Source organism: Plectropomus leopardus, chromosome 13, assembly GCF_008729295.1.
Source record: "Plectropomus leopardus isolate mb chromosome 13, YSFRI_Pleo_2.0, whole genome shotgun sequence".
Taxonomy (NCBI): Eukaryota; Metazoa; Chordata; class Actinopteri; order Perciformes; family Serranidae; genus Plectropomus; species Plectropomus leopardus.
The window spans coordinates 12,021,979-12,046,153 of record NC_056475.1 but is presented as its reverse complement, the minus strand read 5'-3'; the positions used below and the strand labels follow the sequence as shown (position 1 = coordinate 12,046,153).

General features: G+C 39.3%; 1 protein-coding gene across 3 annotated transcripts in view; it reads right to left on the bottom strand.

Annotated features, from left to right (window-relative positions):
• Positions 1-626: 626 nt before the first annotated feature.
• Positions 627-24,175, bottom strand: part of larp1 (La ribonucleoprotein 1, translational regulator) — a 55,200-nt gene continuing 31,651 nt past the window's right edge. For 2 of the 3 annotated variants that reach the window (XM_042498755.1, XM_042498757.1), the window contains 17 exons: positions 20,143-20,293; positions 17,294-17,428; positions 16,601-16,750; positions 13,308-13,470; positions 11,674-11,818; positions 10,764-10,938; positions 10,463-10,644; positions 9,455-9,544; positions 8,706-9,032; positions 6,704-6,827; positions 5,643-5,848; positions 5,375-5,481; positions 4,309-4,466; positions 4,018-4,162; positions 3,689-3,798; positions 3,380-3,507; positions 627-2,617 (listed from right to left, as the gene is read on the bottom strand). In XM_042498755.1, coding sequence (XP_042354689.1) covers positions 2,393-2,617; positions 3,380-3,507; positions 3,689-3,798; positions 4,018-4,162; positions 4,309-4,466; positions 5,375-5,481; positions 5,643-5,848; positions 6,704-6,827; positions 8,706-9,032; positions 9,455-9,544; positions 10,463-10,644; positions 10,764-10,938; positions 11,674-11,818; positions 13,308-13,470; positions 16,601-16,750; positions 17,294-17,428; positions 20,143-20,293 — 2,721 coding nt within the window. In that variant the 3' untranslated portion in view covers positions 627-2,392. The remainder of the gene's footprint in view (positions 2,618-3,379; positions 3,508-3,688; positions 3,799-4,017; positions 4,163-4,308; positions 4,467-5,374; positions 5,482-5,642; positions 5,849-6,703; positions 6,828-8,705; positions 9,033-9,454; positions 9,545-10,462; positions 10,645-10,763; positions 10,939-11,673; positions 11,819-13,307; positions 13,471-16,600; positions 16,751-17,293; positions 17,429-20,142; positions 20,294-24,175) is intronic. The other variant, XM_042498756.1, reaches the window with a different exon arrangement.

Here is a 24,175-nt window from a genome sequence, read left to right as displayed (position 1 = left end):
CTTACATTTTACTGATGTAACTGGGCTGTTTGACTGTAAATAGTTCAGCACTTGAGAGCAAAAGATTTGCAACAACAAACATTGCAGTATGTCACAGAAAGTGGGTTATTTCACAAAAAATCTGGATATGTGTATTAAGACTTTTTTTCCAGAATTTTGTGAACTTCAATTTGAACCCCAAAATCAAACAATTTCTATGCAATTTTTTAGTTTGTAGACACATCTGTAGAAACCCAGGAGGTTTAAGATTTAATAATTAGTGTGAGTTTGTTGTTGGAAATTCTGCTCAGTCATCCTAGCAAAAACAGCTTTACTAACAGAAAAAAAGAGCAAATTAAGTGATTTCAATGTGAAACACTATATGGTTACAAATTGAGTGTTTGCACTGAATATCCGTTGACGCCCTGATGTCATCTTTCCCTTTTGTGTTGTAAATAATGTTCCCATTTCTGAAATCCACAGATGTTTTTAACAGCCTGCCAAAAAAACCCACCTCCATCATAACATCAACGCTAGAAACACTGCAAATTGAAATTAAAAAGCATTAAAAGATAATCATGAGACCATTAAAAAAAAGTTAGAGTACGTACACATTTAAGGCAAATATATAATTTGTTCTATAAACAATAAAACAAGGAACAGGGAGTTGTAATCATTTCTCTTCATCTGTCAAATTCACATTTACATTGGATGTTGAAAAAAAGAATCACTCTTCAATTTGATATCATCAGTACTCGAGTCGGATAAAGATTTAGCTATCCACATGGTTGACTGTAGGAAGCGTGACGACAGAACAGAGTCCAGTCTTGAATTTTTGTCCACAGCGAGGCAAGACATTGAGCGATGTCTGTGTTTTGTATTCATCTTGCTCATGCTGCTACATCTGTACCTGCGTGCGACTACACCTGTCAGTGTTCATGCCTGCAACTGATGTGTGTATCTGAGTGTGAAACAGGAAGAGTAGGGGAGCACTCAAGGCCCAATCAGGTTGAGCGAGCCTCAGTTTAAAGGTGAAGTCGGAGGCCAAACGTCTGAGCCTCATTTATGCTCCACCCAGAGCACCTACAACAGAGCACGGCAGCCCTCCTCATAACCATCGCTTCTTCAAGTAATCCAGATTTGATGATTCCAGTCCTGTATTGTCACTGATGGTCGACTGATGGATGGATGTCAAACGGATGGATGAATGGATGGATGCAGCTCGTCTGACGGGGAGGCGCAGAGAAAGTCAGGAAGCAGCCATAAGGGAGATCATCAGGGATTCTCCCTTCCCAACTCTCAACCCCACTGAAGTGTTTTTCTTTTGTTTTGTAAGGGACGAACTTCCACCAGTTTTAGCACGAAAAGCCACGACTTGCAAACACAGGGAAGAATTACAGGACTTGTAACAGACCGAATGACACTTGGAAGACAGTTCAGAAAAGGTGACGGAAGGGAGCGGGGGATGAAACGGTTTGGCAGACACAGCACCACCTAGTGGCACCAGCTGAAAATGGTGACCAGATACATGGTTGATTTCAATGCTGTACAATCGACAATAAGGTGGCGGGCACAAGTTAGAAGCAGTAAAACCATTAAAATAAGGCAACTTTCAATGATCGTGTCCATATTGAGGGATAGGTACTAGTTCTTTTTTTTCTCTCTCTCTTTTTATCATTTGGTTCTTTAATATTTTCCCCTCAATGTCCAGCCATAAAGTAAATCAAATATTTTTAATTTTTAGCCCCTCTACTGGGAGCACCGGGGGGCTCTGCAGATGGAAATGTCAGTCGCTCGGTTCAAACCACTTTGGTCCGGTTGGATGTCAGGAGCAGCAAGGCCTCCAGCATGGCCACTAGCGGGGCTTTCAGATGCTCAGTCTTGTTCAAACTATTTCCAAGTCTCCAATCTCACCACATGCCAACGAAATAATAATCATAAATCTGAGATCTGGGAGAGGAATCAAATATCTTTCAGCCAGCAGGACAGTGACAATCAAAGAGCGGTCCCAGAGACAGAGAGGGGGGTCAACATGAAAATGTTTTTTTTAAAAAAAAAGAAAAAAAAAAAAGAAAAATTCCAAGGTAGTAAATCATCAAATAAACTGTGGACTGGCAAGTATTTATAAAAGAAAAAGAATGTGTTTGACACTACATCAATTTCTTGCCTCATGAAGACAAAAAAGTATTTTCTTTCTCAAAAACTTATAACTAATAAACTGAGCCATATTAATTACTTGTCTTCCTTATTTCTCAGTCAAAAGTCTTTGAAGGGGAGGAAAAAATAAAAAACTACTTTCATGCTTGAATTGAGAAATGGCCCCCCCCCCCTCCCCTCCTCCTGTGGCGCAGAGAGAACCAGCGACTTACAGACGTGGTTGAGTCGATCCATGTGGGCCGATGTATTTGTTGAGTTATTTCAGTGTCTTGGCATCTGGTGCGGGGTCAGCAGCTGGGGCAGGGGCTTTCTGGCTGGTGGGTTTGGCATCATCCTTGGCTGCAGGGCCGTGGGCGGTGGGGGCGGGGCTGGGGCCTGAGCTGGCCTGGCTATGGGGCCGACTGGAGGGTTGAGAGGGGTGCCGGCGGCGACCGTCCCCGCTGGATGAGTGTCTTCTGCGGCCTCCTTCCTCCATAGGCGGCTGGAACCAAAATAACCGAGATGGAGATTATATGGACAGTTGTTCAAAAAGCACAACAACAACTAAACACAATAAGTGTGTTTACATGTGCTCAAGTGACCAAACTCAGAGATGCTTTCACATTAGGGCTGAGTTGATATGCTTATCTCCCTATTCAATACTATCACGGTACTTGGGTGCTGATTTATTATATGTTGCTAGCTAGCCACGTTGCAGTTTCCTTACCTCTCCCTTTAAGAGCTCTGACCAGACCCAAAATATCAGGCCTGACCATACACAAACCCGTACAGTTTCTGTTTAAGCCCAGCCTAAGGCTGACCCATGGCAGCAGTTTTGGGCCCGAACCTGATTAAAAACCCAACTTTGTACTGCAAAAATAGATGGCACTGTTCTTTTTGAGACAAATATGACATAATGTTACTGTTAGACTACCACAATGAAAGCAACAACTTTGCCTCCACCATTTTTGTCATTTAATCAACTTTTCAAAGAGGAGGTGCCACTTTTATTACCTAAAAAGTGGAAAATAACTCAACAATTTAAAGCTTGTATTTTATGTGAGTACTGGAAAAAAGGCCACCACTGCTAAAAGCTAACAGACAACCATTGAGTATTGGGGGGGCCGTTTCTTAATCACGATCGATCTAACTACCACATGTGGCATATGTTCAAGTGAAAAACAAAATGAGCGTAGGCGTCTTTTCAGTGTTGACGATTTCTATTCTATCAGCCTTTACTGACCACAAAGCATGTTCTACTCACGTCAATTCTGAAATCTTCCAGACGTTTGAACTTGCTCAGGTATTCCTGCAACTTGGGGTCGATTTCCAAAGTCTTAGCTTTGGAGTATTTAAGGAAGGCCCAGAACTTCTCCAGTCCATAAAGCTGGCCTGAGAGCAGGAAAGAAAAAAATCAACAAAAACTTAAGTCCAGAGGATGAGGTGACTCTGAAAGTGAGCCTTTCTCAATAAAAAAGGAACAGGACCTCACTTTAAAATCATAACAGAATTGCATTGGTATTTGTGCTGTTTTAAGAAATCATTTGGTATCTTATGTTTCAGGTTTTCTCACCAGCTTCGTAGTCTTTCATGGTCTCTTCCTGGAAGTCCTTGAAAATGTCTGGCCTGAACTTCCTCTCTAGACCGTAGCTGTAGTACCTGAACAGGCACTCCAAACCGTACCTGCAACATTCATACATTTTAGAAGTCTACTTTCTCTGTCATTGATAAATAAACCTGGTCCAATCAACCAGCCCACCTAAAGATCTTTGTAAATGCTGGTTTTAAAAGAGAAGATTTTATGTTTGACATAGTTTTCTAAATTCAAAATTCAAATGGTAGTGCCACTGCTACATAAACATGTTTACATAAAGTCCGTTCATCATTGGTCAAGACTCTTACCTGTATCCTTCTTTCCCGTCCTCGACCACCAGCTGCCTGAACTCTTCGTACATCTTCCTGTTGAAGTGATCTCGCAGGAAGAATGACCAGAAGCGGAAGAGCGTGTTCATCTCCTGTGATTGGCCGATTCCCAGCCGCTTTCGCTCTGTAACAGGTCAAAGAGAAGAGAGAAAAGGCAGACAGGGTTACTTAAAATACAAGGTGATCAAGACATCCTTTGCTGTTAATAAATAATGCAGAAAAGGTTTTACGAAAATTTGAAGACAGAATCAACAACGACAAAATGTGTACCATTTAGGCAACGCCGGCGGTACTTGTGGTAAACGTGTTGTGTGAAGCCGTTCTCCTTGAGCAGCTCGTGTGATGGGTGCTGGAACTTGGGGAGAGACTGAGGTGTGCAGCCAATGTTACCCAGGGCGGGGGTGCCCTCCGACGGGCTGGCATTAGAGCTGCTTAGGAGAAATGTGGAGGAGAACAGAGAGAGTACATCCCTCATTAAATGTCAGAACTACTTACAGGGTGAAGTTAGTACTGAGTCTGATGCTTTCTGAAGTTAACTACAGCGTTCCCTCACATTTTGATGGATAAGATATAAAAGTATTCATTACTTTTGAAGGACCCATAATATATATATATATATATATATATATATATATATATTTCAAAACACATCAGATTAAAACTATTCAAACATTATTTCAGCATGTGGAACATGGGGAGGAAATGACAAAACGTGTGATTTGAAATAACAGTCACACATGGATGCGTATTAGAGCTATGTTACATCAACAGCTACAGTAATTGAATTTTCTGTTATGTTAGGTTGCCCACGGAAGATTACTTTAAGAATTTCATTTCACAGAAAAAAATTCCATGACTTTCCCAAAACTTTCAAGAATTTTCCCTAATTCAATGACTTTCCAGGCCTGGAAATATGATTGTGAAATTCCATGACTTGACCATGACTGTGGGAACCTTGCTAGCAGCAAAAAAGCCCTTTGTTTCACTGTTAAAGAGGCTGAACATTTAGGTGTATAGGTATGATAAAGTTGACTTTAACTGATATTAAAGTAAAGCCCTAAATGTTGCCTTTGCTCTTCAGTCTGCTCCTATTAGTCTGATCTGATTCATATTTTCAGCAGATCTAGGACTTTTAAAGATCCATTTAATGCCAGGTACAATGAATAAAACCACTTTCATCACTGATTAAAAGGAACAAATGAGAGCAGGTAATGAAATCAGGTAGATTTTTTAAAGAAAAAAAACGGCATACCAAGAAACTAATTACACAGAATATTTTTTTCTCAAATCTTTCAATGCTCATTTAAAAAAAATAGCGCAGAGCAGTGAGTCTCACCTGACGGAGGCAGTACGGGAGCGATGCTCTCTTGAGTCCATCACCCAGCCAACGTGACACTCCAAGGGTGGGTTGGAGCTGTGTCGGGTCTTCCTCTTCCTGGGTGTCTGAAAAATTATAAACATTATCAACATGTTTAGTCTGCAAATGTTTCAGACTGTGTGTTTTTTTGACCCGCTAAAACCATAAAACCAAGTGTTTGCTGCACCAAAAGGCACATTTCCAACAAAATAAGTCTTATTTCAGCCTCACAAAGCACACATCTTACCTTGGCATCTACAGGCCGACTTTCCTTCACCACTGGATAGAAGCGCGGCGTCATGGTCTGGTCCTTTCGGTGAGGTGTGCGAGGCGTGCGAGGCGTCCGGGCACTGCGGTAGTTGGGTGAGTCAGGCACGGTAGTTGGGAGCGAGCGGGCTATTGAAGAGGGCTCAGGGGCACCGAAGAGTTTGTTCGCCAAAGCGTCTGTGGGGACTGAAGACATGAGGGAGGAGGTTTGATTTGAGGCAGCAAAACCAGCACTGCTCACACAACGTACATTTTCTATACAAATGTCTTAAGACTTCAAACGTAACTCAGTGTGCTTCACTTTTCATCTCACCAATCCTGAAGTAAAACTTTTGAAAGTCATTAAAAGAGACAAACTTATGTCACAACATCAGGGATCTAAAGGCATCATTTATGGAGTCACAGGGCTGAGTGTTTGAACAGTCACCATTTCAAAAGAATGTTTTCAGGTTTAATCAACATGAGTTTATGACTTTTTCAGATCCATTTAATGAAAGCCAGAATGAAAAGTAAGACAACTTTCATCACTAAATACAATGAACAAGAACAATTCCTGAAATACAGAAGGAAAAGAGACCCATGGTGCTGTACTGGCCACCACTTTCTTTGGAATTTATGTGTGAAAGTCACACAACAACAGATAGATGAGACAGATGACAGATCAGACAGACTCTCACAAGAAGCTCAGCTGGGAAAAACACACCGATTTTACTTTACAGTGAGCCCTGCAGAGCACCACGCGCACGCACCAATAAAATTAAGTAAATACAACACACTAGGGGTCGACAGATTATTGGCCTGGCCAATTATCGGGGCCAATATTTGGCATTTCGCTGATTATCTGTATCTGTGTTTTATTTTAATGATAATGAGATAAAATTAATTAACAAAAGCAAAGAAAGTGTATCTTTCTTGTGTAGCATTTGAGGAACTTTTACTCTGTAAAGCCTCAGGGAGCTATTTTTATTTATTCATTCTTTATTTACAGTTTCACTTGACTTCGACATCATATGTGTGTTTTATGTGTTTTTGAGTCCTTACTCTGCTGGGGTTTGGGGGGGCCTGGAGGGACTTCCTGGTTGGGGTCGACTGGGGGTTCAGGGGTCAGGCAGTCAAACTGTTCGCGGCTGATCAAGTGGACCTTCTTGAAGTTCTCCACCTCTTGCTGTAAAAAGAAGAAAAATTGAGTGTTAATATGACAACAACCTTTTCTTCCAACAACCCTGATAGAAAAGGATCTGTAGAATGTCTTTATATTTTGGCTAAATGATAAAAAAGTGTTTAAAAAAGGGGGAAAAGGGAATACGTTGTTTAACATACGCAGAAAAGAAACAAATCTCTCTCAAAAAAAAAAAAACTCACAAAAGCTCTTAACCAAAAAAAAAGTATATAAAAACAATGCTTTCAAACTGTAAAAATGATTTTGGATCATCAACAGACCTTATCTGCAGTAATCTGGAGATTGAGATGCAACAGCAAAACATGGCTGCCAAAAACACTCTTTTCACCTTCATGATGAAGCCTCTTACTGACACGAGAACACCAACCAGCTGAGTTACATCAGCATACAAAACCCTGAATTTTCCGCCAGTGAAGACCTCCTAATAACAAAACAGTTACTGCTCCTCCCCCAACAGCAGCAGCTGTTTCAAAGTTTCAAATCTTTCTATAAAAAAAACCAAAACATTAAGTGTCATGTACCAGTCCTGAACGCTTGGATTATTCTCACACTCACACTCACACTCGCCCCTTCATTCCACCAAGTATCCTCAGATCTTTGAGCGTCCATCTTTGTCTCCCCCCTGCAGCCCGGCAGCTTGACGCCTCAGGCCGAGGCCTCGTATGCGGGGTTTATTTATAAACAAGCGTCCTCTGTTCCACGCGCAGCTGGATGTGTGCCGGCGAGCACGTGAAGGGCCCACAATGAGTGCAACAATGCTACAATGGGCAGCAATGACAACAAAAACAAAACAAAAAAAACTTTCTGTTCTGTGCCGGGTTTCTATATCCAGAAACAGCTCTAAATGAGGAAGAATAAATCTACTCATCATCTGGTCTTGGGCAGAAACAACTCCAAAATGACAAAAAGGCAACATGGAAGCTCTCAGAAGAGCCTGACTTGAGTTATGTATCACTACAGGTTGTGTGTTTGGTTATGCTTTCCTCAGGTAAGTTTCCAGGTGGATCATTTGATCCCAAAACTCTCGATTGATAAATGGAGATAATCTGTTGGAGTCCTTTTTTTTTTTTTTAATTAATGGTGAAGGTTCATGTGTTACATTTTTTATGATTAAAAAATCTGCAATTCACAAGTCTATTTTGACAATTATCCAACACTTAAATTTATTGCTTTTAGGGCCTTTACAATATAATTTTTCTGTATAAAGATCAGTAGTGTGTATAGTATGTAGTCCTGTGCAAAGGTACGTTTTCTGTGGGAATAAGGTAATTACAGCGAGTCAGGTTAACCTACATTTTGTCAAAAGATGTTTAGTATTAGGTAAAAAGACATAATTAGGGTCAAAAGGTTTAAAGATTTGTAACATCAGAAGTGACTTTTATGCAGAAAGCCTGACTCATTTTGACAAAAATAAATTAAAATATGGATAAATGAAATTTGATAACATGTTTGAGGCAATTAAGACCCCACAAATTCAAACTTAATGAATTTCATTGCCTGATATTTTATAAAATTATTTATAATAATAATTATTTATAAAAATTAAATTCAAAACATGAAGACTTTTTAATACTACAACAGAAGTGACACCTGCTGTACAACAGCTTTTCCTGGATTTTTTTCCGGACAGTACTGAAGTGACAAAGAACAACCCAAAATTATCTTAAAATACAACAGCAGAGTTTTCCACTTCTTATAATCAGCTTTGTAACAGTTTTGGAAGCTAACTATTCCATCATGAAGATTATTAAGCTTAAGTATATTTGTATATACGTATTTTAAGATAAAATCAAACAAAACCTCAACTGTGCAAAATAATTAATTGATCAACCATAAAAAAAAAAAAAAAAAAAAAGACTTCACCTTGATGGTGGCGTACTCGGGCTCATACGTGTCGTCCCACAGGTCCTGCTCATAGTAGAAGAGCCCGTCGTTGATCACTTTGACCAGCTCGCTGGACAGTTTGGCGCGTGATGTGTGGTTTCCCGTGCGGTCTCCTCCCGGGTGCTTCCTAAGGTAGGGCGGCGTCTGTGTCACGATCAAGATCTTGTTGACGTCGTGGTCGTCGATCTCGCCGTCCGTCTCCTCATCCGACCAGTCGGTGAAGGTGTTGCGCCGTCCGTCTATCTGCTCCATCTCCTCGTCAAACATGAAGTCGAGCTCCTCTGGTTCGTCCTGCTCCGCACCATCCTGATCAGAGATAAAAAAAAAAAAAAAAAAAAAAAACTTTGATTACCTTTTTTGATGACTCTGTTTGATCACTTGTGTTTACTGGATTTAATTAGGGAAATTATTAATGACAGTTTAATAGAATCGAATGAATTTAATGGATTGAGGTGTATTAAAAAGACAAACATGCCTGCACATTACAAATTGCAAGAAATAGCTGTGATTTATTTTATAAATGGCATTTATTCTCTGGTTCCAGCTTCTCAAATGTAAGTATTTTCTGCTTTTCTGTGTTTTATATTCTTTGTCCAATTAAGTGAAATTTCCTGGCAAGTACTTAATAACTTATCAACAAAATAACAAAGAGATAAAATAATTAACTGCATCTCTAAAAAGAATGTAGAACTAAAAAAATAACATAGTTTCAACATTTTTTTCCTCACCTTATTTCCAGCAGGTGAGGGTGAAGAGCCGGGCTGAGGTACCGGAGAGCGAACTGAGTCGTCTTTTTCCTTCTGCTGCAACGAGGGGGCCTACGTCAGTACACCAACACAAGCCACACATGAGGAGGAGAGGGAGATAGCAGGTGTGAAAATAAGTGAACGAGCGAGCATGAGACCCATATGACATGTTAAGTATAAGCTGAGGACAGGAGTTTTCTTGTGCAAAAGAAGACAGATTTTTTCTGAAGTGCAGATGTGTTAAATGTTTTAATATTGTAATAAAAAAGACTGGTGCTGCCAGTGTGGTTCTAAAGGTAAACCCATTGTTTCTACAGTGAGCAAAAACAGAAGTTAAACACTTTTGATTGTGTTTTCATTTTACACCAGTTGAAATAAGAGTTCTAAGACTTTGTCTATGCACACAAAACCCTTACATTTTGTATGCAAATGTATTAAAATCCATGTGAGTGAGCTCTTTTCCTTTGTCTTTCCTGTGTTTTTCAGTGTAAAACAATGCCTGAGGGCCAGTTGCTAGCATGAATGTGTATATTTAGAAAATAATTTTCATTTTGGGTTAATCAATTATTTTTTTCAATTTATCATCTATTCTTTGTGGACAATGGCCATCACAATGTATCAGAGCCCAAAGTGTTCACGTATTCAAATTTCTTATTTTGTCAACAGTACAAAAATCTTTGAGATCTGAGTCAGTTCACACCAATTACAAAAGTAGCTATTTAGCTTTAAAATCAACATTGTTATTAATCTTTTATCATAACTAAATAATCCAAAAACTATTTTTTTAGATCTATTTTGCTAATTACTAATCTAAAAATTCAATGATGAAGTCACTAAGAATTAATTTAAGTTTACAAGCACTGTGCTCTGACTTTATAGCAACATATGTTTCTATTGGCAAGTTGTCACACGGCATCAGGGTCAATGTAAATTGCTGAATGGAAAACTTAAAAATATAAATGATCAATCCCAGGTTTAAGAGAATTTCACCTTCTCTGTGCTGACCTTGGGTCTGGCTGGGGACGGTCTGGGCCTCTTCTTGACCTCGATCCAGGACTCCGAGTCCAAGTCGGGGAGGCTGGCGGAGAGGCCCTTGGGCATAGTCTTGAGGTTGGAGGTGTCTAGTTCTGTCTTGCTGTTTTGCTTCACCGGTGTGGAGGCCCTGGGAGAGCCTGCGGCAGACACAGAGGGTCACAGAGAACATTTTATAAGCCAGATCACCACAGTGGAGTCAAGAAAAATTACACTCGATTCCTTTCCATTATTTCCGTTTCATTAACAGATTGTTCACCTCTGGGCTCCTCTGTCATCTGCCTCGGGACAAACTCAGGGCAGTTGATGAGTTGGGAGAAATCGGTGTGGGTTTGGTTCGGCATGGCCAGGCCGGGCAGAGGCCACTTCTCTGGTTCCACCTTCCGACGGATCTTCATGTCGATTACTTCCACTTCCTTACTGTCCTTCAAAGCCTGACAGAAGAGACGATGAGTCAGTTAGTCTGCATGTTGACAGAAATACAGTATATACCGTACTGCCTCTGTATAAAGACTCTTCTTCATGTCCACAGACATGTTTATTAGGCTTATGTAGCAGTATTTCAGTTTTATGAAGAGCTTAAAGGAGAGAGAGCTTTTAGATCAACTCCATAAGTGTGACTTTGAATCATTAGGTTACAGCCTATATTTTAAACACTAACGAACTAATGTATGCTGTTTAATATTTTAAACACTATGCTATATATTGTAGTGTTTAGTCAAATGTCAAGCAAAAGCTCAGTGTAAATAAATGGAGGTTGCTTTCACACCTGTGGGCTGGCTTGTATGAGACGAAATGTATTTTCCAAAAGTCAAAATACTTCTTTAGAGATACTAAGTAAGATTTTACTAAAATACAATGGGTCTCATTCATGAAATGGTAGTAAATCTGTGAGCAGATCTGTACATAAAACATCTTGGTGCAAATAATCTACACCAGGTTCACCACTGCCACGGAAGACTTGGATTTGATTGGGATTTGTGATAGTGATTTAATTGTGTGTCAAGTTGATTTTTGTGTCTAATCACTTTAAATTTCCGAAATTCAATTAAGTTTGGGAAAAAAAATGTTGTTCTGATTTTGTTTAAAACCATTTTTGGCTCTTTGGCCAAAGTATCCTCTCAGATTCGCCTTCTCCAACTTCACTGGTCACTTTTAAGTGTGCTTACGTCCAGAATGAGGTTGACGTCAGTGGTGAGGGCCTGCACTCTGTGGAAACTGGCAACCAGTCCGATGGGCAGAAAGCCCTCCTGGTCCATCTTCCTCCGCAGGAAGAAATCACGCTCCAGGTTGTCCAGGCTGAAGTAGTACTCACTACAGAGGGCAGAGAAACGGGGCAACAACTCAGCAATTGTTTGGTGCTTTCATCTTTTCCTGCATCTGACATGGTAAGGACTTAGACACAAAGAAACAACACACGTGAAGGAAACAAGGACACAGTTAAGATACATGAGAATCACCCAGTGAGATGACGAAGAGAAAAGGGGGAGATGACACAAGACTGCATGATGACACAGAAAACATTTAGTAAATGTACTGGACACAGATTTTCAAATATGTGCCTCATGGAGCCAAATATCTTCAAGAGAATGACTAACCAAAAACAGAATATTTGACAGGATCAAAGTCTCTGAATAACTTGATACAGATTTAAACTGAAGGGGGCATTGAGTGCACACAAGGAAACTGTTACACTCCCTCAGTTAGGTGCCAAAATACTACCGTCTCAACACACAGCAAAGTGTCTTCATCTGCCAAACTCTAACTGCAAACCTGTTGTGGTTGGGTAAAGGACAGGATATGGGCGAGTATTTTTATTTTTAACATTGGTATGTTGGAGCCCGAAGTAGAGAGCATAGTAACATTTACTTACTATTTTAATCAATAAAAATCACAAATCATCTCACTATTTGTTGCAGTCGACTGTTTATAACAACAAAGATCTGCTGATTTGCTTTCCTCATATTTTGGTGTCTTTTCTTACTAAGATCATATTAAATTGTACAAAAGAGAATTGATGAAATCGAAACGATAGCCAACCCTGGTGATCATCTCACAGGGTTTCTGCATTGTTAGACCTTTCTTTACATCACATAGATTACAATTTAATACCGTTTCATGGTCATACCGGTCTGAGAATTGAGACACAATATGGGTCAGCACAACTATCTACACTATTACTACTATGGAAAACCCCTTACAGAAAAATAAGTATACCTAACATTATTGCCTTCAGCGAAAAAAAAAAAAAATACTCAAAACTTTGTAAATTCAGTTTAAGACTTTTTAATACCTCCAAATGCCTTTTTAAAAGCACTGAGTTAAATGTTTTTCCAAGACTTTCAAAGACCTACAGATAAAATGATCTAAACAGCCTCCTGGGCTAAAGACAAGCTCAGGCTGAACTGTGGTCGGGTAAGAAGACGGAGCAAAGATGAACAGCTGGACAGATGGGATCAGACTTTTTAAGCCGCTTCTCATACTATTTGAGTAAAGCTTAAAATGTGCGTTCTTTACAGCAGTGTCTATTCTCTCAGTGCATGGAAATGTATGATCATATTCACACATTCATTTTCTCTCTTTTATTGTACTTTTATACATGTATATGCTGAGATCAGAGTTGTGAAAGTTCTCTCCAGTGGCTTTTAGTCAGAGAAGAGACATGAGGAGCTCATCACTTCTACAGCACATTTACAGGTAAGACTGCAATCCTGCATAAACAGCAACAGCCCGTGTTTTTTGCTGTGTTTGGTGTTTTAGTGGTGCTCTTGTCTCATTCCTTTAAGACAGAAGTTAAACTTACATCTGTCTCTTGATGTAGTCCTTCAGCAGGTCCTGGTCGACGGAGTAAAGGTCGTTGCTGCTCATGTTGTCGTAGTAGTATGTCACCGTGTTGCCAAACTTCTGACCATAGGGTGCATCTTTCACGTCGTAGGACTTGTAGCTGTAGTGGTAGTCATAGTGGCCTGGACAGGACAGAGAACGATTAACGATTTAGATAGGTACTGAAATTCAAACAGTGCAGGATCTTTAGGCGATGGTACAAACTAATAGTATCTGAAGAATTCTGTTTTCTGTTTGTAGTCAGAAAAATAATTACCAATTACCTTTGTGTAACAGGTAAACAGGCATCAGCCAGAGTATGCTATCTCTAAACCTATCTCCTATAGTCCGATGATGATTATGCATGGTATTAGCTTCTTTTTTTAAAATTATCTGGATTCATATAGTGAATCCATAGCCAAGATGACTGGCACACGCAAGAGAATGACTTGGCCTCGATATCTGCTGACTACACCAAAACCCTAAAAATATTGGCATTTGCCCCCAGAGACTTATCATCGTCAAATGGACAGGTTCCGAAATTGCGCTTCCTGTAGCTCCTGTACTTCTGGCTCAATTCTATGCAAGAGATTAATAAAAAAATATTTTAAAAAGTGTTCTTATCAAATTATATTTAAATTTAAAAAAGAGCTTAGAGAGCGAATGTATTCACTGACAAATGTGTGAGTGTGCTTGATTGTGTATGAACACACACATGCGAGGGCCAAGAAAACACACACAGACAAGTTCATCTGCTTAGCATTAACTCTGACCATTTCATCAGCGCTGCCGAAAGTAAACAAGTTGTCCTCAAGGAGACGTAACACTGGACTTAATGGACAGTCACTCTAATTTATTCCTCCTGGGGTTGATTTTAATCTTTGTTTTCTCTCACGCTTTTCTTCCCTCTTAAAATTTTAAAAAGACAGCAGTGATATCTCTGCCTCAGGCTGGAATAAGGAAGGACGAGGCAGGAAAAGAAATTGAGCTTAAGAAGAGCGTTTGCAGGGGGACGGTAAGAAAAGACAATATGTATGAAAAGAGAGTGAACAACAGGGAGGGGAGAGAAGAAGAAACCTGCCAAAACTAACAGGCCTTCGGGGAAACCTGCTTCTCCTGCTGGATCCAAGGCCTTTCCTCATTCCAACACTCACTGGTTGTTATTGCACTTTTTTGTTTTCACTGCGGCCTCAGTGGGGCCAGTTTAGGGTCGCCAACCACCCAGTCTGAGAGCTGAAACAGAACCAAAACTATAGAAGACTCTTCAGTTCTGTCACACTGGCCAGACAGTAGTTTGTCAAACGTGCTCCATTTTGTTGAGCTTTTCTACCTTGTAGCAAGAAGAGGATTAAGAATATTGACAGAAACTGTTCAAAATTTTAGGAAATCAGAAAACTGATACCGCTCTCATGCCTGTACGTTAAAATAAGAAGCTACAGTCCGCCACTGACAAACTTAGGTGATCAAAAAGACTGAAAGCAGGGTAACAGCTAGCATAGCTACTTTAAATATTTCTAATTAACATGTTATATCTTGTTTGTTTAATTCAGGGAAACCACTGTGCTGCAAATGTACAATAATTACAAAATATAACTCTCCTTAAAACCACAAGTAATTGTTTGCACATGTCTTTGCCATTGGCTGCAGGAGTGCCTCGCCTCTTACTCCAGGTGACCGGTCTAATAATATCTATGTAGGGCTTTATAGGATGGAGGTGCTTCAGGTGTTGAGGTGGCATTTCACATCTTTATTGGCACCGTTTTTCAGCAGCATTGACAGCATACATCATCAGTATGTAGCCAAGACCTGTTGGGTCCAGACTGGGCTTTGAGTGGCCAAACTACTGCCAAACCACTTATGTTATGTTACTTTTTTTATCCACAACACCTCTTTTTAAGTTTAAGGTTACGATTGTTGCGTTTCCTCAGTGGGAGAGCTCATCTCTCCTGTCCATCTATCCAACTTTTGACATCAAAACAGCGGCACGCGCCTAGCTTTGTAAAGTTAAATGTCTGTTTCTAAAGGACTGCAACGTGACTCATTATTAGTGTGTTGTTAAATACTACAACTTACCAGTTGTATTTTGAGGTTTCCAATCTTCTTATTGAGAACCTGTTTATATAATTTATATCACCAAGACCTAACTCAGAATGATTTAAGTTATTTTAGTTTTGTTTGCTTTATTTGCTTCAATACTGAGATCAGAGCTGTGAAAGTTCTCTTCATTGATGTTTAGTCAGAGAAGAGACATGAAGTGCTCATCACCTCTACAGCACGTCTGCACGAAAAGTCGGACCTATACATTTCACAACGTAAGAGAAGCTCTGCTTTTATAGTGTTCAACAAATCAGCCAGTGACCTTTTTTCCCCATGGTAACTGATCATTTACCTAAAATAAATAAATAAAAATCAGTTATCAGAGCATTTTTTTCCTCAAAATCCCATTTTTTCTTTCTGTAAAACAAGGTAAAAGGGTGGTAAAAGGGCTTAAAGTATTGGTGACTCTTCCTGCACTTCTGTGTCCGGCGTTTCCAAAAGTTCATCCAATCAAACGAGGCTTTGGTTATTTAGCTTGCCACACTGCTAATACGGGTATGCAGTCACTGTTTGTGGGTTGTAGCAAACCGTCTGTGGTTGTAGAGACTAACAGAAGAATATGGAGAGAAACACGAAGCGATGTTTGTTTGGATATCTGTGGTCAAAACCTTTGTTTTAATTTCCCAAACAATGTGATGGAAGTCTTATTTATTCATCTGTCCCTTGTCCTCTTCCTGATCTAACAGTGGGGGAGGTGTGTGTGGAGCCAAGTCCACCCCTCTGTAGCTCTGTATTGTGCTAAACTCCTAAGCCTGCCCACTCTTTAGTGGTCCAATGAAGTAAAAAGGATTTAATTCAAATTCCTTTTGGTAACAGTACACCATTTATAATTGTACACTTGCCTTTTTTTTACATCACTTTGAATTGTTAATTTGTAAGTATTATGCTCATAATGGCACACTCTTGCCCGTGGTCATAGTAAGTCACTACACTGGCGCAAAAACAAAAAAAAAAAGTTTCCAGTTAAGACACACACACAAGCGGAAAAGTGGTGAAATCCTCACCAGCAACAGTATTGTTTCAGAAAACACAAAATAAGAGGCGGACGACCACATAAGAAAGGCCAAGTAAAGAAGAGTCCATTTTTTGAGGACAGAAAACTTGTGGTAAAGTATTTTTAGTGTTTTAGAATCATTTCTCTGCACATCTGTCTAAGGGTGGAAAAAACAAACATACCTCTGCCACCTCTGCCTCGTCCCCTGCCTCTTCCTCTTCCACGTCCACGACCTCTGAACCCTCCACGGAACGGCGCTCCCTCGCTCTTCACGCTGGAAACCTCGTCGTGGTCATCGCGCCACTCCCGCTCATACTTTTGACTGTGCCAGTCTGCAGAGAAACCAACAGCCTTCAGCACAAACACACCGGCACACTGGACGAGAAGAACAAAAACTGAGGTGCAGAATCATCTTAAGATGACTGCTTTTAATCAGACTTTTAACTCAAAATGTTCTGCATACCAACGGATCAAATGTCCACTCAGTATCCAACACATGTCAGTTCCTTACCGGTTACAAGAAAATAAGTTCTTTATTCTGTGTACATTCAAGCAGCTGAGCTTTCAAAGCAGAAGTAGCAAATTAGCAGGAGCACACACAGATCTCTCCACATCCTGCTGCTGAGTCATGTCTCAACCAGCAGTAATGTCTGCCAATAGATCAGCATGTACAGATGCTGTAATACAAACACATCCAATGCACGGCATTCAAATCTGCTGTCACATGTTGCCACAAGTCAAACAGCTCTAGCTAATAACCCCTGGCATTTAAAGCTTCATATTAAACAGACTGGGTGGGATTTCTTCACCTCACTTTAAATTCATTTGCAAATACCTTTTCTGTCACCTGCAGAAAGTAAACTGGACAGACTGACCTCTGAGATCGTTCCTGGCGTTGGGAGGCAGACGGGGATTTTCATTCTGTCTGCTGTTGTTCCTTGAGGCTGAGCGCTCCCTGGGACCCTCGGACTTCACCTCGATCATCAGAGGAACCCACTTCTGCTTGTTACCTGTTTTTAACGGCAGGGAGAAGCAATGCAGTTAGGAAAGATTTTGTCATTTAGGCCACAATTCAACTCTGAATTCATTACCTAACTATTTTTTTTAATCATAACTTGACATTTTAATCTCCTTTAAAGCTAAATGTTGCTGGAAGTATATAATGTGAACTTTTACTAAAATACACTTGAACTTTTTGTTAGAAATAAAAATATATCCACATTTTGAGCGTTTTTCCTGCTAACAATCTCATATTTATCAAAAGGTATGAACCAATACTATCAATGCTTATGCTTATGCAAACATTTATGGATCAATCAGTGGGACAATCTCACGTGTAGACATTAAATACTTATTGTTCGATTGTTTGACAAGAAAAGATATTATGAAGAAAGAAAGTACGTCAGTTGGCCTCCTTAAACATACAGTGACTGGCAGTCAAGCTGTCCACTTTAACCAGTTTACCAGTCAGATCAATTTTTGGGATACAGCAGCACCTCTGAAGACTGGGGAATTAGCTATTTTTAACTTCTGCTGTGACAAAATGTGCTCAATACTGCCAAGTCTTTTACTGGTGAAACAGCATTATGGCTGCTGCAGTACCTCAGCTGGCCAGCAGGGCGCATCAGTGATCTGCTGTCTGAACCAACATCTGGCTGCAGAGGGTTTATGTGGATGTGTGGGTGAGTGTGTGACACACAAACTATGGGAGAGAGGAAATGACGGCCAGTTTTAAAGTGACGTGGCCTCGTGTCTATCTGCTGACCCAGTAGGTAAAGGAACAAGGGAGGAAATAAAGGGGGTTAAAAGAAAAATATTGACCTGTAGATGACACTGTGGCTACTGAGTCACAACTGTTGTAGAAGCATGTAAAATACTGATAGAATAATATGAAATGATATTACCACAATTTAGACAGTAACAGATTTTTGACAGCAGTAACATGAAAACACATTTTGTGGAATCTGCAGATGATAGATGACCAGATATATCATGCATCCATAATTTTGATTGTTTGTTTTATTAATAAAGCTTTGACCTCTATCAAACTTTATGTCTAACAACTATATAAAATCCTGGTTCTAAAAGTAGTCAAGTGTGGCCAATTTAGGGTTAATCTGTAGGGTCTAGCATAAGTGGTAAACAGATTTTTGTGTTGTTTGCTTCAATGCCGAGATCAGAGTTGTGAAAGTTCTCCTCATTGATGTTTAGTCAGAGAAGAGACATGAAGAGCTCATCATCTCAACAGCACGTCTGCAGGTGAAGTCTGACCCATAAATCGCATGAAGTAAGAAAAGTCAGAATTTTACTGTTACACAAACCTTTAAGACAAAAGCCTTTAAGACCTCGTGAAATAAAAAAAATATATACATTTTAATTTGGACCCCTACATGTCCATAAGATTTGGTTTTAGCATCTTCAATAAAATGGAATAATAATTTAAAATATACAGAAGATGTATACTTACGGACATATTTTGAGAACACATTGGTGAAATGACAACTAAGAAAAATGCCTGTGGTGAAATCCTCACCATAACCTTCTGTTTGCCAGTATTGTTTCAAGGAATAAAAACGTCTTGTCGACTGCCAGAAAGGGGCAGGAAGCTGCCCCAAAACAAAGCCGACACTTTTTGGGTAATCATGTTGTGAGGATCAGAAAACACTCACTGTCTGGCTGCCTGGTGTAGTTAAATCCTTTCATTGCTGCCAAAACTGCAACCAGCCATCACAAACTTCCACTAAGGCATCTGTTGTTGGCTCAAGCTGTATCTGACTTCAAGCGCCATTACCTCACACTTTATGAGTAAGTACATTTGCTTGTACTGTCATAACTTATAATATATATATTTAGTTTAACTATCATGAAAACATCTTACAACTACTTCTAACTACTTTGCACTCCTATTAAAGACAACACATTGAGTAAACAAACTGCCTTATTACTCTGTATTACTCTGTAACTGGACACAGGACGAGGGCATCTTCTGACTGCACTGCCCTCACATCCTTTATTTCACTGCTGACATGAGCTATTAATCATTTTGTCCAGTTTGGGTTAAGTGACACCAAAAACAACATTTTTAATTTGTCAACCACGGCTTATTTTAGCTTTAATGGTTTAAGTCGGTCATACCTTTGTCAAGAGAAAAAGAAAATCCCATGACCAGTTAAGCTTATCATAAAAAACCCACACAGAAATATGAGGATGACAACACCAGGGAAACCCCCAAATTAGAGGGGAAAGAAAGAAGTGATTGAGGAGACAACAAGCTGCTTAAGCTGGTGAGTTACAAAAAATACCTGACCATAACCAACGGCCTCTTTAAAGCTTTAAAACTTGATAATGCATAACAACTATGTATTAAATAAACAAATACACACATAATCTATAAAAACTGTCTGAGGTCATGCCATTATTTCTGGTGGATAAAGACTCTTACCACTAGAGGGGAAAAAACTGGTGCCAGTGTTTGTTCCCCAAACAAAAATCCTCTGTATGATGTCCATTTTGTGACTCGTCAAACTAAGGGCATTCACAGGTGTAACTTATGTTCAGACGTGTGTGCGTTAACATGTAAACTGCTGATGGATGTTAACATGTTGAGGTTTAGTGTGAGACATACAAGCCTGTTTTTATGCTAACATTAGCACATGCTACTGTTTGGTATTAATCAATTTCCTTTTTAGGGAGCAAACGTGCCAGTTGTCCGAACGATATTCACCTTTTTTCTTCGGTCCGTTCTTCTGGGAGTCGTCATCGCCATTCTTCTCCTCTCCAGAGTCGTCTGACTTGGCCTTCAGGTTCTCCTTGCTCTCCTCGTTGCTCTCTCTCTTCTCCTTTGCCTCCTTCTTGACCGTTGTCTTTTTTGGAGCCTGGAGAGGAAACAGGTTCAGACAGATAAACATTAAGAAAATATCTGTAGAAACATTTCAGGCAATCACAGGATACTGAAGGCATTAAAATAAGGTCAGAGTTATAAGGGATTTTGCACTAAACTAATTTGGAGTAGCACACTTTTACAGAAAATGAAAGCGGCCAAAATTAGTGCCAAAGAATCAACAATATCTGCTCATATACACGCCATGTTATTTCCCCGATTTAGCAACGTGGAACCGGACATTAAAGGAATACTTAACCTACAAAGTGATAATTTGTTCTTCAAGTACTCACCCTCATGAAGAAAACTTTTTTCTTGCATGTCTTGAATGGTGAATAAAGAAATGCAAAAACGGAGAAAATTCATTACAAACTAAAGTTTAACAAAAGCAAAACTACATCAAAACATTTACAAACTCTCACACAACTTGTGTAGTATAATTCAAGTCTCATTTGTCAGGCTGTAGGTTCAATACTTCCAAAACACATGCATTTTCACCAAAATATCACTACTTTCAAATCACTACTAACATTTTCACATAAACAGTCTCATGCACTGATGAGTGGGCAGCTCAGTGGAATACATGAGCAAAGCTTAAGTGAACCTGCCTGCCAAGGCTTGCTATTCATATGTGGAAGTAGTTTATTGTAGCTATTTAAAGTTTGAGCAAAAATGCACGTCTTAGGAAAATTACTAAATATATGACTACGCTAATGAGACTTGGGTCGTATTGTACGCGTTGTGGGAGATTTTGTAAACAGACTTTTTTAATGTAGTTTTATATCAATTATAAACCTGTTTTACTTCAATTTGTCAAGAACTTTCACAGTTTTTGCATTGTTGGTTCATCATTGAGGAAGCAAGAGGGCGTGCAAGAAAAATGTCTTCATAAATTCAAGGTGACATGGGTTGAGTAACTGATATACAAATGATCATTTTGTGGCTAAATAATTCGTTTACATGCACAAGATTTCAGTCAAGCAATAGACCGTTTGCTTAACCCCTCCCCTCAACAGTCACTGCCCAGTCCAAGCTTAGCAAACATAACTAGCACCCAAAATATAAAGCTATGTTAGTTATGTTATGCTTTGGCCAAGGCAGTGGGCATGGAGTTCTGATAACAGTGATACTTGAAGGGCATCATCTTTACATACAGCTTTTCCAGAACCATAAACTTTGATTGATTTGCCTGTGACTTGTAACTTTAGCCTCAGTCATTCAACATTTCATGTGTGCAGCCTGCAAGACAGCTGACATTTCAGCCAATTAGAAATGAGAGGCGGTTTTGTCAGCCTCTGTGAATTCACCAACTGACTTTTCAAAAACATGACCAGAACTACTGAGTGGTAAATCTGCATAGTAACAGTAACTGAGGTAGGGGCGGGGCTTAGCGAACAGAAGACAGTAGAAAATGATGGTGTTTCTTGAATATCATCATCAGAGCAATAGACAAAAATCGTTAATATATTCTATTGGTAAACAACAGACCCATAAACTTCATCCACAGTGATATGTTTTCATTTAAAACAGCGTTTTAAAATGATTTATCTAAAAACACATATCACAAGACCATTCACGAACACTGGCCACGGGCCTGCCAGCGTAAACAGAAGTTGTCTTCTCTACAGTTAGCTGCTTAGATGCAGAAAATGCTATGGAGGGAGAACAGCAATTGCAAAAAGTAAGACCAAAGATTTTTGTTGTTTGGACTGACAACAAAGTGGAACTGTTACTGACAGTAACACGGGTAAGGCGGTAAAGACGGTGGAAAACAGATTGGAAGGTGTTAACAAAGCAAATATGGTAAACCGATAATACCCAATCAAGAAGCTAAAGTGGGCGTCTTTCAGCATTTTCAAAAGTCTCTGTCTCCACGCATCCACACTAAAATGCAATCGTTTTTAAACAATAATGAGATCATTTTCAAATTTTTTCCATTTTAGGGATTCAAATACCCCGGAGCAGGGTGGGTGCTAGGAGGAAATGAAGCAATAGTTATGGATTTTAAAAAGAAAAGTATTAAATGTGAATGCAGCCTCACACACCAAATAAAGCATTTATAATCTAAAGGGCAAGTGTAAAATAAATAAAATGATTTTCTTACTATACCATTCCCAGCAATCTAGCTTGTAGAATAACTTGTTATCAGTATATTAATATGTTTTGCATCCACAACTTAAGGTTTTATATTCAGATCAAACTGAAGCACTTTATCTATTAATGTTGAAATTACAATGATAGCTTCCTCAAAGCAGACTTTACATGACTTTTAGGGATTTCTTTATGTCGTCTCATGTTCTGTCTCATCATAATGTTTTAACTGCAGCAGAGCAGCACCAGTACTACCACTGTCCTCCAGCCGAGCCTGAGCTAACACGCAGTAACGGACACAGTGTAGTTCACAAAATGTGAATTGCCTGTTCTGGTTATCTTTTCCTCGCAGAGCTGATATACGCATTTATTCAAATCAAACAGAGTTCAACTGCTCATCTTTCCTATGGCAGCTCAGCTATCAGCAACACACACGTATCTGCAAAGTTTGACACTCCTGAGGGGTTTGCATAGGACTCATGCAAAGTATTGGAGTCAAGTCGAGCAAGTAACTAGAGGCACGACACATTTCAACCCAAACCCTTCTGTCTACATACACACCCTCAGACAGTGACATGCTCAGCCTTCAAGGTATTGTTTTGCAAACTAATCTAATAACAAGGAACTCAAAGACCCACTTCAAACATGCAGTGAAATTCGTAATCAACTGTATAAAGGCAACACGATCAATTCTGTTGTGCAAACTGTAACCTTTTTAAAAATACCGTTTTTTTAGATTATTGACATTAGAATCATGCAGAAATTATTTTGGAAAGCTGAAGAAACACATTTCAAATCTATCTAAATTAAGAATTTGTACTTATCACAGGCTTGGATCCTCACCTACTTTACTTTTGGTTGCATCCGGGTTTGATTATGTGTGTAATGACATGTTAGGGCCTTGAATTTAATGCTCTATTAAACCTCCATTTCCAAACTTCCATTTAAGAGGAAAAAGGAGAATCCACCTAGGGTGCATATAAAACCTATACTGACACATACAATAACATTTTATTTTGGGTAATTTATGCAATTATTTGCAATACTGTTTCTGCAAAGTTTCTGTAATTTGTCAAACTGATAAAAAATGTTTGCGCTTTAAAAATTGCAGCAAATCATGAAAATAGCCCTAATCTGAATGAACTGGTTAATAAAACATCAGACAAGAGGAATATGGAAATACTTACAGACAGCCTACGAACATATCTAAACCTGTCTTATCCTAACACTAGAACCCCCAGAGGGGCCATTATAACCACGTCATGTTTTCAAATGCATATAATATACCACGGTGTTATTGATCATCTGCTGAAATTGGCCATTGTGGGACAAAAAAAAAAGAAAAATATATTAGAATTTATGATCTGAACTGGTTACCACTTCATTTAAAACATTAAAATAAAATTTAAAAAATTCCCCAGTTTTATAAAGACAGTTAAACTGTGGCTTATAAGAAACTCATATTTTTGTTGATGGTGCACGTTGTATTTATTTTATGGATTTGATGATGGTGGTATGATGCACATGACCTCTTGCACCAGTGCTACATTTTCATGATGGATCACAATGGAAATAAGTGATGTTGACAGGTGTCCTCTCTCTCATTATGTCATAAAGAAAAACTTTAAATAATTTGGGACGAACACAGCTTTGAGTGTGCATACATGACTAAGCAGGGCTAACGTTAGCAAGGTAGGCTAACTGGCTTCCACTTAAACTTGTCAGCACAGGGAGTTTCAGGCTTCCTTGCATAAAAAGTGAGGATAATTAAAATCTTAGTGTAACT